Genomic DNA, 12643 nt, shown 5'->3' with positions numbered 1-12643 from the left:
CCTGTAAATCACAGGGTATAGTTAGATGATGTGGCTGAACTTACCTAAAGCTCTTTGCTATAAAAAGCGCACAGCTCTCCCTCCTGGGAACTTTTGGAATGGGGCCATATCGGAACTGCCCACTTTCACCACAGCAGATCAGCTGGCTTCTTATTGAACCACACTCCAAAAGCTAAAGTCCGTAATGAATCCTAGTGAATTTTAGTTTGCTGTTCTAACTGGGTATTGTGTCTGGATGCTCCCCTCTGTGAAGACACATCTGTCAAGTGTCCCTGTTTAAATTCCTAGTGATGAGAGAAGACTGAATACCACCACGGTAGAAAGAACAGAAATGCAACAGGTAGGGATTAGTTTCTGTGTTAAAGGATCTATTAAGTAGATCAAAAATACCAATAACTTTCTCCAGTGCTTATTACAGACTATTGAACTTAAAACAGTTGACTTTTCCTTAATCCATCTTTCTCTTCCTCCTGAAAATATGTTTAACTTAGGCATTCCGTCTGTCTACCTCACATCCCTACATGGCCAATGATGCACTAACCAAACTGCAGTAACCCTTAGTAAAAGGGTATTCTTGCTGCATGATAAATGGATTTGCAGTTGTGTTGCAGACAGAACTGAAATGTGATTCCTTTCTGTAAGAAAGCACAATTACTGGACTCAATTACCACAGAACTCCAGCCCATAGGACCAAGCACTGTTCCCATAACATCAGAGAAACATGTTTTCTCTGTTCACTGGATTTGTAATGATGCAGAATTATATCAGAAGCATTCCTAAGTGGGGGAAAAGACCATATATTAGCAAGGATTTTTTTTTTTAAGAACATAACTGAAGTCTAAGGGACAAATCCCGTATCTTAGGCCAGGACATTTTTAAAGACACTCTTAGGGTTTCTTACTTTCATTTTATACTCTGAAATAAGTAGCATTCAGAGAGACATGTTTGGAGTTAATAAATGCTGCTTTCATTACAGATTTGGTTCTTTTGGCTCAATTATAGTTCACTCTTTTTATTTTTTCTTGTGACTGGGAGTAGCTCAAGTACTAAGGAGCTCAAAGCTTGCTGTAGTAGATAAAATAGACTGAAGCGCAACGTATGTTCATCTCATTAGAAGAAAAATAAACTATTTAGTGTTCATGCATTAGTAACAGCTGTATCAAATTGTGATGACTGTTCTATAGATACGACTCTGCTTCAGCAAGTGTGATGTTTTTAATCAAGGGACCTCTTCATTTACAGTAAATGCCCTCTTATCCATTTCAAATGAGCACTTAGATAGACTCCTAGACTTCTTCAAGGAAGTCTCTTACAAACCTACAGCTTAGACGTACTAAGAATCTTGAAACACGTTTCACTTTATCTGCTGTTACGGAGCAGCATTTATTCTATCAATGAAAAGCCAGCCTAGGATAGCAGCAGATGAATGGTACATTAAAGGTTGGTACTGATGCAGCTGGGCTGGATGATTAATACAACATAGAATACAAGTCAACTCAAGTTTTTTAGGGCACTGGTACCACAGGTTCTAAGAAACATAAGGCCCGATAACGAATACTGTTTTTTCACACAATTTATGTTGCACAGTCCTTTCAGATCCACACCAGAGCAGCTGCATTTTCTTCACTGATTTCCATCATTTTCCAACTCCAGCTTCATAAGCTGGTCCTCAAACTTTTGAATGTCTACTTGATGCTTCATTAGGAACTTCCCATTTAAATGAAAAACAGGTATATCATATCTGTATTTATCATACCACGCTGAGTTCTCTGGAAGGGTAATATCCACCTCCTGCAAAATAAACTGTGACAGAAAAGAAATATGTTAGTACCTACTGGACACTGAAAAACAATACCTGCTTGTCTTTGATGATATTTTTTTCAGAAATGCAAGGGTGTTTTCTTGGTGCTTTCAGATTTATTCTTCCATGTTGTAGACAATTGCCCATTTTGTGGGTACAAAACGTATGTAGCCACAATCCTTGGCTGTGTGTCCACAAAGGTCTCTCTCCCTAGTCCAGGACAATATTCTTGATCCTCTGTGCAGAACCACTCTCCTGTGAGCACCAGCCACAACAGATATGCAGCTGGCAACACAACAGATGCCTGTTAGGCAGCAGAGTGCAACACATCTTAATGCTTCTGCTAACAGTTTCTTCCATCAAGAAAGAGATCAAAACCTGGTTAAAGAATGGCAAAAATTGCAATCACATACAGTTCAAATATTTGAAGCCCCACTTACTAACATCCTTCCCAAATGGTATCATTACCTGCCCCATAAAAGTTGCAAACTCCTCTATCAGACATGGCAATAGTATTTACAAAAGCAGCGGTTTTAAAAACTATTGCAACAAGGGGTATATTGGTTTAGTTTGCCAATATTTATTTGAGTAGCATTGTCACAAAATGCTTTTGGATAATGAGTTTTATGGAAATCAGTGCTGAAACTGTCTTCAAGAGGTCACCCATGAAAGAATAGTGGATGCAAATAAATCCAAGCAATTTTCTTTTATAAAGAAAGAATCCTGATTAACTGTTCTTTCTATATAGAAAATGTATACAGTATTGCCATACATTACCCTTCTCTTATATGGCTCAAGCACTTCTTTTGCTTCATCACATAGAGGGCATGGTTTCTGAAGGAAAATATTCAGACCAACTTAAAGCATACAGTAAAACACACAGATCATTTGTACTGTAAAGCAACATACGCAGACAGGAGTGATCACTACTGTAAACGTGGGTTCCCTCCCCCAAACCACCCTGTCTTACTGCTTTCTAAATCTTTACTTCATCCGTGCAGCATGGATGAAAAGAAACTAAACTATTCAGCCACAGAATTTAATTATTTCTCATTTGCTATTATTTTTCTCATGGTGCAAATTAACAGTTTTCAACAGGCTGATTTCAAAGGCTGATTCAAGGGCATGGTTTGGAAGGTCATGTACAGACCCCTTCTTTTGGTCAGCAGCAATGAATATTCAAAGCATTGCCATCACCAGCTGAAAACAACTGTGGGTACCACTCTTGATAGAAGAATTTCCCTTAACAGAAGGGGAATGAAGAAGTCACATGAGTAATTTCTAATCTGTTTCAGACTGAGTCACTTGGGTCAGCTCAAACAGCAAAAGAAGGTGATTTAAGATAACCTGGCTGACTTAGCCTGAAAGCAATTAAACACAATCCTCCAAACTGCAGAGCTGGGAGGATAGTAACCTCCGGCAGGGAGAACTGGCAAACAGCTGCAGTGTTTTGACCTGTGATGGGGTCAAAGAAAACCTCTCATTTTTGAAAACTCCCTGGTCTTACACTGCAGTTGTACAGCTGACTTCTGTTGATCATGCATCATGATCACTAGAGCAGCACGTACCTAAAAAAGTGACTCACATGGAGGCATGTTGCTTCAGTGTTTGTAATTGCAGAATTTGGCATATAATTTACATAGCAAAGTATATGGGGGTGAAGATGATGGCTCTGTCCCTCTGCCGTGAACTACCTCTCAGAGCTGGACACAATCTGCTCCTCTCCCTCCCACTTAAAGTCTTTCTCAGACTTGTTTAAACATGGAGTTAATCTGAAACAGCTACTTCTTATTTCCTGTGTGTGAATTAATTTAGATTAAATATTCTACTTCTAATTCACGTGTGATCTAAATTGTCTTTCCCACACAGACGAGCCCTTATGCTCTAAAAACCGATGCAAGGTGCTAAAAGATCGACAGCACTGTGTTCTTGCTAGTTCTTCTTGCTTTTGGAGGGACTGATATACCTGACATTGGTGGGTGAAACAAACGTCCCAGAATCCTGCACATCAGTTTTGTAACATGCCAGGCTCCTTACAGGACATACTCTGTTCCCTAGGCCTGTGGTGAGCTTTCTAACACAATAGTCACATAAAAGCATTTGACAGACTAAGCTGACTCTTAGACTCAACGAATATGCTTTTACTCCTGCTATGATGGCAAGCTTAAGCACTACGTGGTACTAATAAGATTGGAACTGGTTTAAAATCAGATGATGAACTATTTCAACTAACAATGAAATCTGTTTAAACAGTCCATTTATATTAGTACATATTTTTCAGTAGAACAGTGCAACAGTAGGTCTCTGCCATCACTTGCTTTATGTTAATTTGCAGTAGGCCTGCCTGGATAAAGCTGTCTTGGATAACCTTCTCTCTCAGATGTATATTACAGTGGCAAAAGGGACTCCTACTGCTGAGGTAGTAAAAATCCCTTCCCAAAGTGACATATGCTGATCTGTTAGACAATACACATGATGGAAGGGACAGTTTTATTTCTACAGGTAATTGCCATTTATGCTGCGTACTTAGACTGCAGTTTTGTGGTCATTTTAAGCTGACACTGATGCTGAAGGAAGCAGACCCATCTTCCTGTCACTGCTTCTTTTGTGCTGGCATAAGCACTCAAACAGCTGCACAATTGAGCTAGACAGGAGAACTGACCTGAGTTAATAGTAAACTTGCAAAAAAAAAAAAAAATTTCTTTTTTAAACCTGGAGCAGTTGTTGCACAGATGCTTGTATTGGCATAAAAGGAGCCTGCAAGGAGAAAACCATTCAGCAGTGCTAGCTTCTATCAGTCTGAAATGGCTGCAAAAGTAAGTCATAGCTCCCTCCTGCCTTCTCCTCCTCTATTCTCCTTATTCTTAAAAATAGGAAGGAGGGGAAAAGGAGTTAATTAGCATAAACTAAGAGTGCAGATTAGATTTATTTTAAAGTGGTCTGCATTTTGCTTTGCAATTGCCAGTGGTATCAGACATGAAAAACATTTTAAGTTAAAAACACATTCAACAAAAGGCCACTTTAGAGAACTACTTGAACTCTGCTAGTAAAAAATTTGATTGCATACAGTGTGTTACTAGTTAAAAATTCTAAGACACAAAAATCATACAAAAAGCTTTTTTCCAATTATTAACCCAAAGGTAAGCTCACTATTCCCTACCTTATGACATCTGCATTATGAATGAGATGATGCTGAATCAGGCAGGGGGAGAAAGAGCTGTAACTTTAAAGAATAGTTCCTCTTATAGTATGCATTGCTCTGACTAATAAACAGATAGTGACCTTCTATTTTTTAACCTATTCATATGCCACACAGTTTAAACACTCCTTTACGGCTAGGGATGGAATGAACAAACATTGTGCAGGAGAAGGAAATTATTTTAAACACATCCATCTCCAACAAATACCACCATACCAATGTCAACATTCTCAGTGCTTTGCATTTCTAGTTATTCTCCTCTTGAAGGCTACATCAACCATATAAATGCAGCATAGCCTGCCATGTGCCATCCTATCTAAAAGTGCAGAAGACTTCTGCAGATAACACAGGCTTTTGATGACAATTCATGGAAGGTCACAGCTTACAAAAGACCATTCCTGCTCATCACATTTGTTTTCGAAATCTGCTTAAGAATCCTATCTGCTCATGCCACAGACATGTGGCATTTTATAAACCGGGTCCTGCACTTCGGTCGCAACAACCCCATGCAACGCTACAGGCTTGGGGAAGAGTGGCTGGAAAGCTGCCTGGCTGAAAAGGACCTGGGGGTGTTGGTTGACAGCCAGCTGAACATGAGCCAGCAGTGTGCCCAGGTGGCCAAGAAGGCCAACAGCATCCTGGCTGGTATCAGGAATAGTGTGGCCAACACGAGCAGGGAGGTGATTGTCCCCCTGTACTCGGCACTGGTGAGGCCGCACCTGGAATACTGTGTCCAGTTTTGGTCCCCTCAGAACAAGAAAGACATTGAGGTGCTGGAGCGTGTTCAGAGAAGGGCAACGAAGCTGGTGAAGGGTCTGGAGCACAGGTCTTATGAGGAGCGGCTGAGGGAACAGGGATTGTTTAGCCTGGAGAAGAGGAGGCTGAGGGGAGACCTTATTGCTCTCTACAACTACCCAGAAGGAGACTGTAGTGAGGTGGGTGTTGGTCTCTTCTCCCCAGTAGTCAGCGATAGGACGAGAGGAAATGGCCTCAAGCTGCACCAGGGGAGGTTTAGATTGGATATTAGGAAAATTTCTTCACAGAAAGGGTAGTCAAGCATTGGAACAGGCTGCCCAGAGAGGTGGTGGAGTCACCATCACTGGAAGCGTTCAAAAAACGGGTAGACGTGGCACTCTAGGACATGGTTTAGTCTAGTCTACCCTTGATTGGTTTACTGTGGACTTGGTAGTGTAGGTTAATGGTTGGACTGGATGATCTTAAAGGTCTTTTCTAACCTAAACGATTCTATGATTCTATGATTCCTGTTAGCGTCACACAGCAACAAAGCAAAAAGAGGGTAAAGCACAATCTATATTTTTCCTCCTGTGCTACCAATGCTACTTGGATATATTTTCAGTCTCACAGGTAGTGCTGAAATTAAACATGAGTGCCTTGAAGAGCCTACTTTGGCTGCTGATGCTTGTCTTGGGCAGATTATGTATAACAACTCATCTTTGTTCTCCATTCCCAGGATGAAACACTGGCAGTTAGAGAACAATTTTCAACTAGTAAATGGACTGTAGTGTCACTGAGACACAACTGCTTGAAATCTTCATTTGTTGGGGGTAATGACTTGCTTGCTACCATCAGAGTAGGACTGTGCTGTAAAGCCTAGTGTAAAAGACACCCCCTAAGTAAAATGCCCAATACTACACAAATTTGAAGGGGACAAAAAGCATGGCCAAGCCATTTCATGTAGCATTCGTGTGTATCAAAGCTGATAAATAAGCAGTCTTGCATAGGTTTATTCTGTAAACAACTTTTACCTTGGTGAATAAAGTCAACACTGGCTTATTTGCGCTGGCAGAAGAGAGTAGTCTCCCCAGTGGACTGGATGAATGTCTTGCTAGTTGCAATGTTCTGCTCAGAAAACAAAGCACCATCATCCTGTTAAGGCAAAAATAAAACATTTAATTGTTTTGTGGCAAGTTATAGCTCATGAAATTTAATGTTAAGATAAATGTGATACTTGAATCGCAGTTCTAAAACACACATAATCAAACCATTTTCCCAGGATTTTTATGTTCACAGTATCAACACATTAATCAGAAAAATGGTTTACTATGCAGCAGGCCAGAAATACTGCATAGCTCAAAAAGTGTAGTTCCGTTTAAAAAAACCCAATGTTTTCTTGCTGAAATGCCTCTTTTAAATTCCCTAACACAAATGCTGACATAAATGCATTATGCTGTTTCAACTGCATAGATGCCAGTAAGAATTACGTGACATTAACAAAATGCAAAGTGCTGTGCTTTGAACCTCAGTAATCTTGCTGCAGTGCTTGACATATTCTACTTACTCAAAATTATTCCATCAAAAAACTAATCTGTACCTAATCAGAATATTAATATAATGCTTTCTGCAGTGAACAAAAAGCTGCAGCCAAGACAATTTAACTTGGCAATATCAAACTCATGCACATTGCCCTGAGTCCTTCCTGCAACAGCAAATTAATTTACGAAAGATGTTGATGGGTTTGTGATTTCTTTGGAAGAGTTTCAGTAAATTTAGTGTTGTCGAAGGGTGCCATAGTGGAGTCCTGAAGTCACCTATTCATAAAAATACTAATAACAATGGTGCTTCCTCCAAACTCATGTCTTAACGGGACCTTTTCAAGGCATTTTAGGACTGAAAGGCAAAAACCAGAAGCAAAGGGAGTCTGCATGGAGACTACTGGCAGACGCGACACTTGACATCAGAATTTACACTGGGAAAATCAAGTCCCTTTTACATAAAACCAAACTGCTTCTGTTCAGTTCCTGTTCAGGCACAACTTACCTGTAGTTCTACTAACTACAGCTAACCACAAACACACAATGTAATGGCACAAGTTCAAACAACTTAAGTGTGAGCAGGACTGCATTGCAACTGATAAGCATGTTTTAGCATGTTCAGTAACAAAGAGCCTAGTGCATTCACTGAATCTCTCAGTAGTAATATTACATAGTTTTGTTTTAAGACAGACAGTTTAGCCAGCATAACCGCTAAGGAAGAACAAAACATTGCAGTGGACTCAAATGTAAGGCTACTTAACTGCTATGTTTCTAAGCAACAACCACAAGAAAAATCAAATGGATGACATGACATTGCTCCACCAAGCCTTACTGCACTGTCAAAGACATCTTATTTTTTTTTTTTTTCCCCAGAGGACTCTGGTAAGGGTAACTTGCCATGTTTCCAGAAGAAGTTTCAACAGAGCAAATACAAACAAAAGGTATTACTCTTTGAAAATCACAGCCTGAATTATCAAATTTCAGATGCTAGGAAAGAATCAGATTTTTTTTTCTTTGACAACATAAAAATAAAGTTATCTAAAATAGAGTATTCTGCAATGAATGGGCTTTGGGTTTACTGTTTAGTTTGGGACAGAAAGGGTTCTTCACCTGGACATGTCAGGCTTGCTACCCGTAAGAGTAAGCTGCACGGGCAGAGCGGTACACTTGCTGTCACTGCAAAGCTGCAGGTGACTGGCACAGCACACACTGCCATCAGTCATAGTCCTTGGCAGCTACTGCATTTGTTTTACTTAGCCAGGTGGAAATCTAATTGTCTGGTATTTTACACAATAAATACAAAAATAAGCTTGGCACCTTTTGGAAAAATGCAAATCTGGATGACAGTAAATAGCCTCAGTCATACGTCCACAGTAAATAGGTGCCCAGAATGGATGTGTTTTTGGCATAAAAGAATGCAGCATGTTGGCCTGCTCACATGCAAGATAAAACTGCCAAAACAAATAGTCTGCATTCTGGCAAGTTTTTAAATGAATGCTTTTGTTGCCAGCCTAGCAAGCCAAATTTTGTGCCTTCAAAACAAGGAAAATGCCCCCAAATTGTTCTATGAACAGCACAATGAATAAAGCCTAGATTTCCATGTATCTTAGTCCCCCATATATACACACATGTGTATAAAATGGCGCCAGTTCACTCCCGTATACCCCCTTTTTTGATCCCTCCACCCTCTGGTAAACTTGAGTCCAGTGGACAACTCCTGCCAAAACATCAGCTGAAGGGGAATGAGTAAAACAGTATCAGTACCTAAGCTTCAAGATCTCACAAAATGAAATAAGCTAGCACGGTGTCTTACTTCCTTACCAATTTTAAATAATTACAAGCAACACTATCTTTGGATTTCAGGAGCAAATCTTCATCCACCAGTACTACTACTGAAACAAGAGTCTGCTGTTTCCAGAGTTAGCATAAGACTGGCTGAATTTTTTATAAATAACCTAAGGAAAATAAGAGTCCTGCCTGTCAATTTATTCACCTATGTAGAATGATATTAAGGCTATACTGCAATGCCAGTTACAAAAAGACTTGAAGGACTATTCCCGATTTATAAAATGATGCCAGTCTCCATCCAGGCCCCAGTCATGCTCTGCTCTTCCATCAGCATAAAGCAGTCTGAGACATCTAGCCCTGAGGGAGGGTCAGATACTGTCAGATGGCATCATGTTCCCACAGTACAGATGACAGACCTTGACTTCCCTATGCTTCTGAAGCCCACAGTTGCCAGACAGCATCATTAGGAAGGAGAGCAGTCAGACCTGCTGCATTTAGCCTGGGCTAAAGCACGGTGCAACTTCAGCTTCGCAGGATTGCAACTAAGGCTCTGCCCCCATAGAAATTTGGTTTTAAATCAGCAGAACTTTATTTTATTGGATTAAGTAAAAAGGTTGTGGATAAAACCAAATAGCAGTCGTTTTGCACAAACACTGAAGGGTTCCAATATTGTGAAGGGTTAAGTATAGTTGCTATTGATCAGGAGCTGATGAAAGCAAATATCCAATCACTCATCAGGAAAATCTACTGCAGCAGTTCGATTTGTCTGAACACCATCCCAGAGCTACACGGGTGTTTAGTGCACGCACGCTACCCTCGTGTGAACAAGCAGGTTCCCAACACTGGCTTGTGCTAAGCTGAGCAACATTTCTGGAATGGACAGCTACAACCTCAGAGGTCACTTCCATGCTGGTTTCATCACTGACAAAAAGAAAGGAAAGTGTCACACAGATACCCCACGGCATTCACGTCCTAGTCACGTCTGTCTTTTGTTATGAAGAAATTAAAATGCTAAAAGCACACACAAAATCTTTCAGCATGATTATTCTGGAGCTATCTTTAGTCTACCCCCAAGTGATTATAAAGATTTGTTTGAGGAACAAAATTAATACGTAAATGTAAAGAAGGATGCTTGCAAACTTCAGAATTTACCCCCCCCTACTGCAATGCTACAGAATGATTTAACAAATGATGCTTGTAAGTCTGGACTTGGCCCATGCTGTATTTTGCAAAGCCAAATTGGACTAATTTCCTGTTAATAGAATTTCCATCACCTAATAAATCCTCATCTGCTGGAAAAATAAAATGTGACACTAAAACTAGCCATTATTTAGATGAGATAATTATCTATGGAAACCTTATCTTAGCATCAATCAAGAAAAGACAACCATGGCTGATTTTTTCTCCAACTATGTACCTTTTAATGATGCTATACACCGTTAAATAATCTCAGCCTCAAGTCACCAACATATTTGAACAGGATTATGTCCTGTTTTCCATGGCTGTGTATACATGTACACGAGGATGAAATTATTATGAACTTGCAGGCATTTGTCTGTATACACTTTACAGTCATGTGGTATTTCATTCTGGAACCCTAACTTGGGTTTCACAGAAGATGGGGATTGCCTGGACAAATCACACCTCTTTCTGCAAGGTAACAGTAACACATCAGGAACATGGAAAACATTACACTGAATACATCCTAGACATTTTCTAGCTATTTGTCTTAAAGAAACTTTTCAAGTGTCTATAAAACTGACTCCTACCTTCCACTTAATCCTCATTCTAGTATGACAAAGTATCAACTGAAAGAGAAGGGGGAAAGCAAGCAGATGCAAATGTAAGAATACATGCGGACGGCCCAAGTCAGTGGTGGTTTAAACCAGCCGCCTTCTGCTGCCCCTCATTCAAAACCAGCTATGGTCATCAAGGGAAGCAAACTTGCTGGCAGTCTGCTGTTTTCAGTTTGATTACTTAGCAGGGAAATGCTGAACAAGAAAATACGGTGCCACAGCAAGAGACTGATGAGCATGCATGAGCAGGGACACCAAATCCTGTAGTTGTTGAGATCCACACAAGGAATTTACCCCACCAGCATTTCAAAGGAGGCATGCAAAATACAGGAAAATCTTGAACCTCTTTTTGCAACCGCATGTAAATCTACAGGTCTTTAGGGAAGAATCAGGTTTTCACATCAACTTAAATTCAAAAACATCATCAGTAATACCCCTTATTTCTGTGAGGTGATGTTATGTGTCAGTCAATGCATATTTCTATAAATTTTCTCCTCCAAACTACAGTAATCTGGGGTAAATGCCACAAACTCATTGCATTCCATCCCAGGGAAGATTAAAAGTATAATTTCATCTTAACATGCAACAAATTTTATTTAGTGATCCCTCCAGAGATATCCATCTTAGACTCTGGTCTGAGGCCCATACTTTTTTGTAAATTTCAGACAATCTAAAAAATATCCAGTAGGTTGTTGCTGTAATGGCCACGAGACCATTTCTGAAGACTAAAGAACTTGCACATACAGTGGACCACTATCATAAAGTGAAATTAGAGTCAAGTCTAAATGCCTGTTTTAAACATCTCAATTTGAAAACTTTCCAGCTAAACGATCCATTCCCCGCTGGCGGCAAGCCAAATCGGGCAAAGAGCGTAGCCAGCGGTCTTCCCATTACCTCCTGCCATGAGAAGGCCCGATTTTTCTTGACGGTATTTTCCAAACCAGTAACGCCCTCTACAGAGAAGACGGGAAAGGTCAAAGCCCATTAAAAAAACCTAGAGCGCCAGGGCCTCGCCGGGGCCTCGCCGGGGCCTCGCCGGGGCCTCGCCGGGGCCTCGCCGGGGCCTCGCCGGGGCCGCGCCAGGGCCGCGCCAGGGCCGCCTGCCCGGGCCTCAGCCGGCGGGGCCTCGCCCGGCGCCCCGCCACGCCGCCTCCCGCCGCCCGCCTTCGGTCCTCCAGGGCGGCCTCCTCGGCCCGCTGCCGGCGGGGCACTTGCGTCCTCGGCCCGCCGCAAGGCCCGCGCCCGCCGCGCTTACACCGCCAGCGCCGGGGAGGCCGCTATGGCCGCGGCCCGGCCCGGCGCTCGGCACCAGCCGGCGTTAACCCGTGCGGGCCGGGCTGCGCTTGCGGCAAGGGCCGCGGCTGCGGGCACCCACCTGGCCGCGGCCGCCGACCGCCTCCCTCCCGCTCCGCCCCCGCGGGGCCGCGGCGCGGGCTCCCGGCGAGCAGCGAGGGGCGGCGGGCGGGGCCCGCCCGGGAGGGAGGCGCGGCCTGGGAGGGCCCGGCCCGCCGGGAGGCAGCGCCCGCCGCCGCTGCGGCGCCCCCTGCTGGTCGGCCGCCCGCACGCTCGCCCCCGCCCCCGCCCCCTTCCCTCCGCCGCGCGCGGCTTCGCCCCGGGGGCTGCGGCGGGGCCAGCGCTCTCGTCTCCCCCCGAGGCCTCTGTCTCCCCGGGTGTGCCTCCTCGCTGCAGAGGCAACTCCCCGGAGCTCTCGCCGCCGGCAAGTGGTTGTCCTGGCTCCTGCGGATGTGCCCCCCGGGCCGGAGGAGCCCCCGCAGCCGGCGCTGCC

The 12643-nt window shown here is 42.9% G+C and overlaps 1 protein-coding gene across 3 annotated transcripts; it reads right to left on the bottom strand.

The window, feature by feature from the left end:
- Positions 1–1341: 1341 nt before the first annotated feature.
- Positions 1342–12261, bottom strand: CZH5orf63 (chromosome Z C5orf63 homolog). Of its 3 annotated transcripts, XM_075726646.1 has the most exons (5): positions 11752–11835; positions 9876–9982; positions 6767–6887; positions 2579–2635; positions 1342–1803 (listed from the first exon to the last, which is right to left on the bottom strand). In XM_075726646.1, the coding sequence occupies exons 3-5, from the start codon at positions 6884–6886 to the stop codon at positions 1624–1626; spliced, it is 357 nt and encodes a 118-aa protein (XP_075582761.1). In that variant the 5' UTR covers position 6887; positions 9876–9982; positions 11752–11835; the 3' UTR covers positions 1342–1623. The 3 variants fall into 3 exon arrangements, with proteins under 3 accessions (XP_075582761.1, XP_075582764.1, XP_075582762.1); XM_075726649.1 differs by lacking the exons at positions 9876–9982; positions 11752–11835 and adding an exon at positions 12233–12261; XM_075726647.1 differs by lacking the exon at positions 9876–9982.
- Positions 12262–12643: the final 382 nt, after the last annotated feature.

The sequence above is a fragment of the Pelecanus crispus genome, chromosome Z (assembly GCF_030463565.1).
Source record: "Pelecanus crispus isolate bPelCri1 chromosome Z, bPelCri1.pri, whole genome shotgun sequence".
NCBI lineage: Eukaryota > Metazoa > Chordata > Aves > Pelecaniformes > Pelecanidae > Pelecanus > Pelecanus crispus.
The sequence above is the reverse complement of the archived record's forward strand: the minus strand, read 5'-3'. Positions and strand labels throughout refer to the sequence as shown.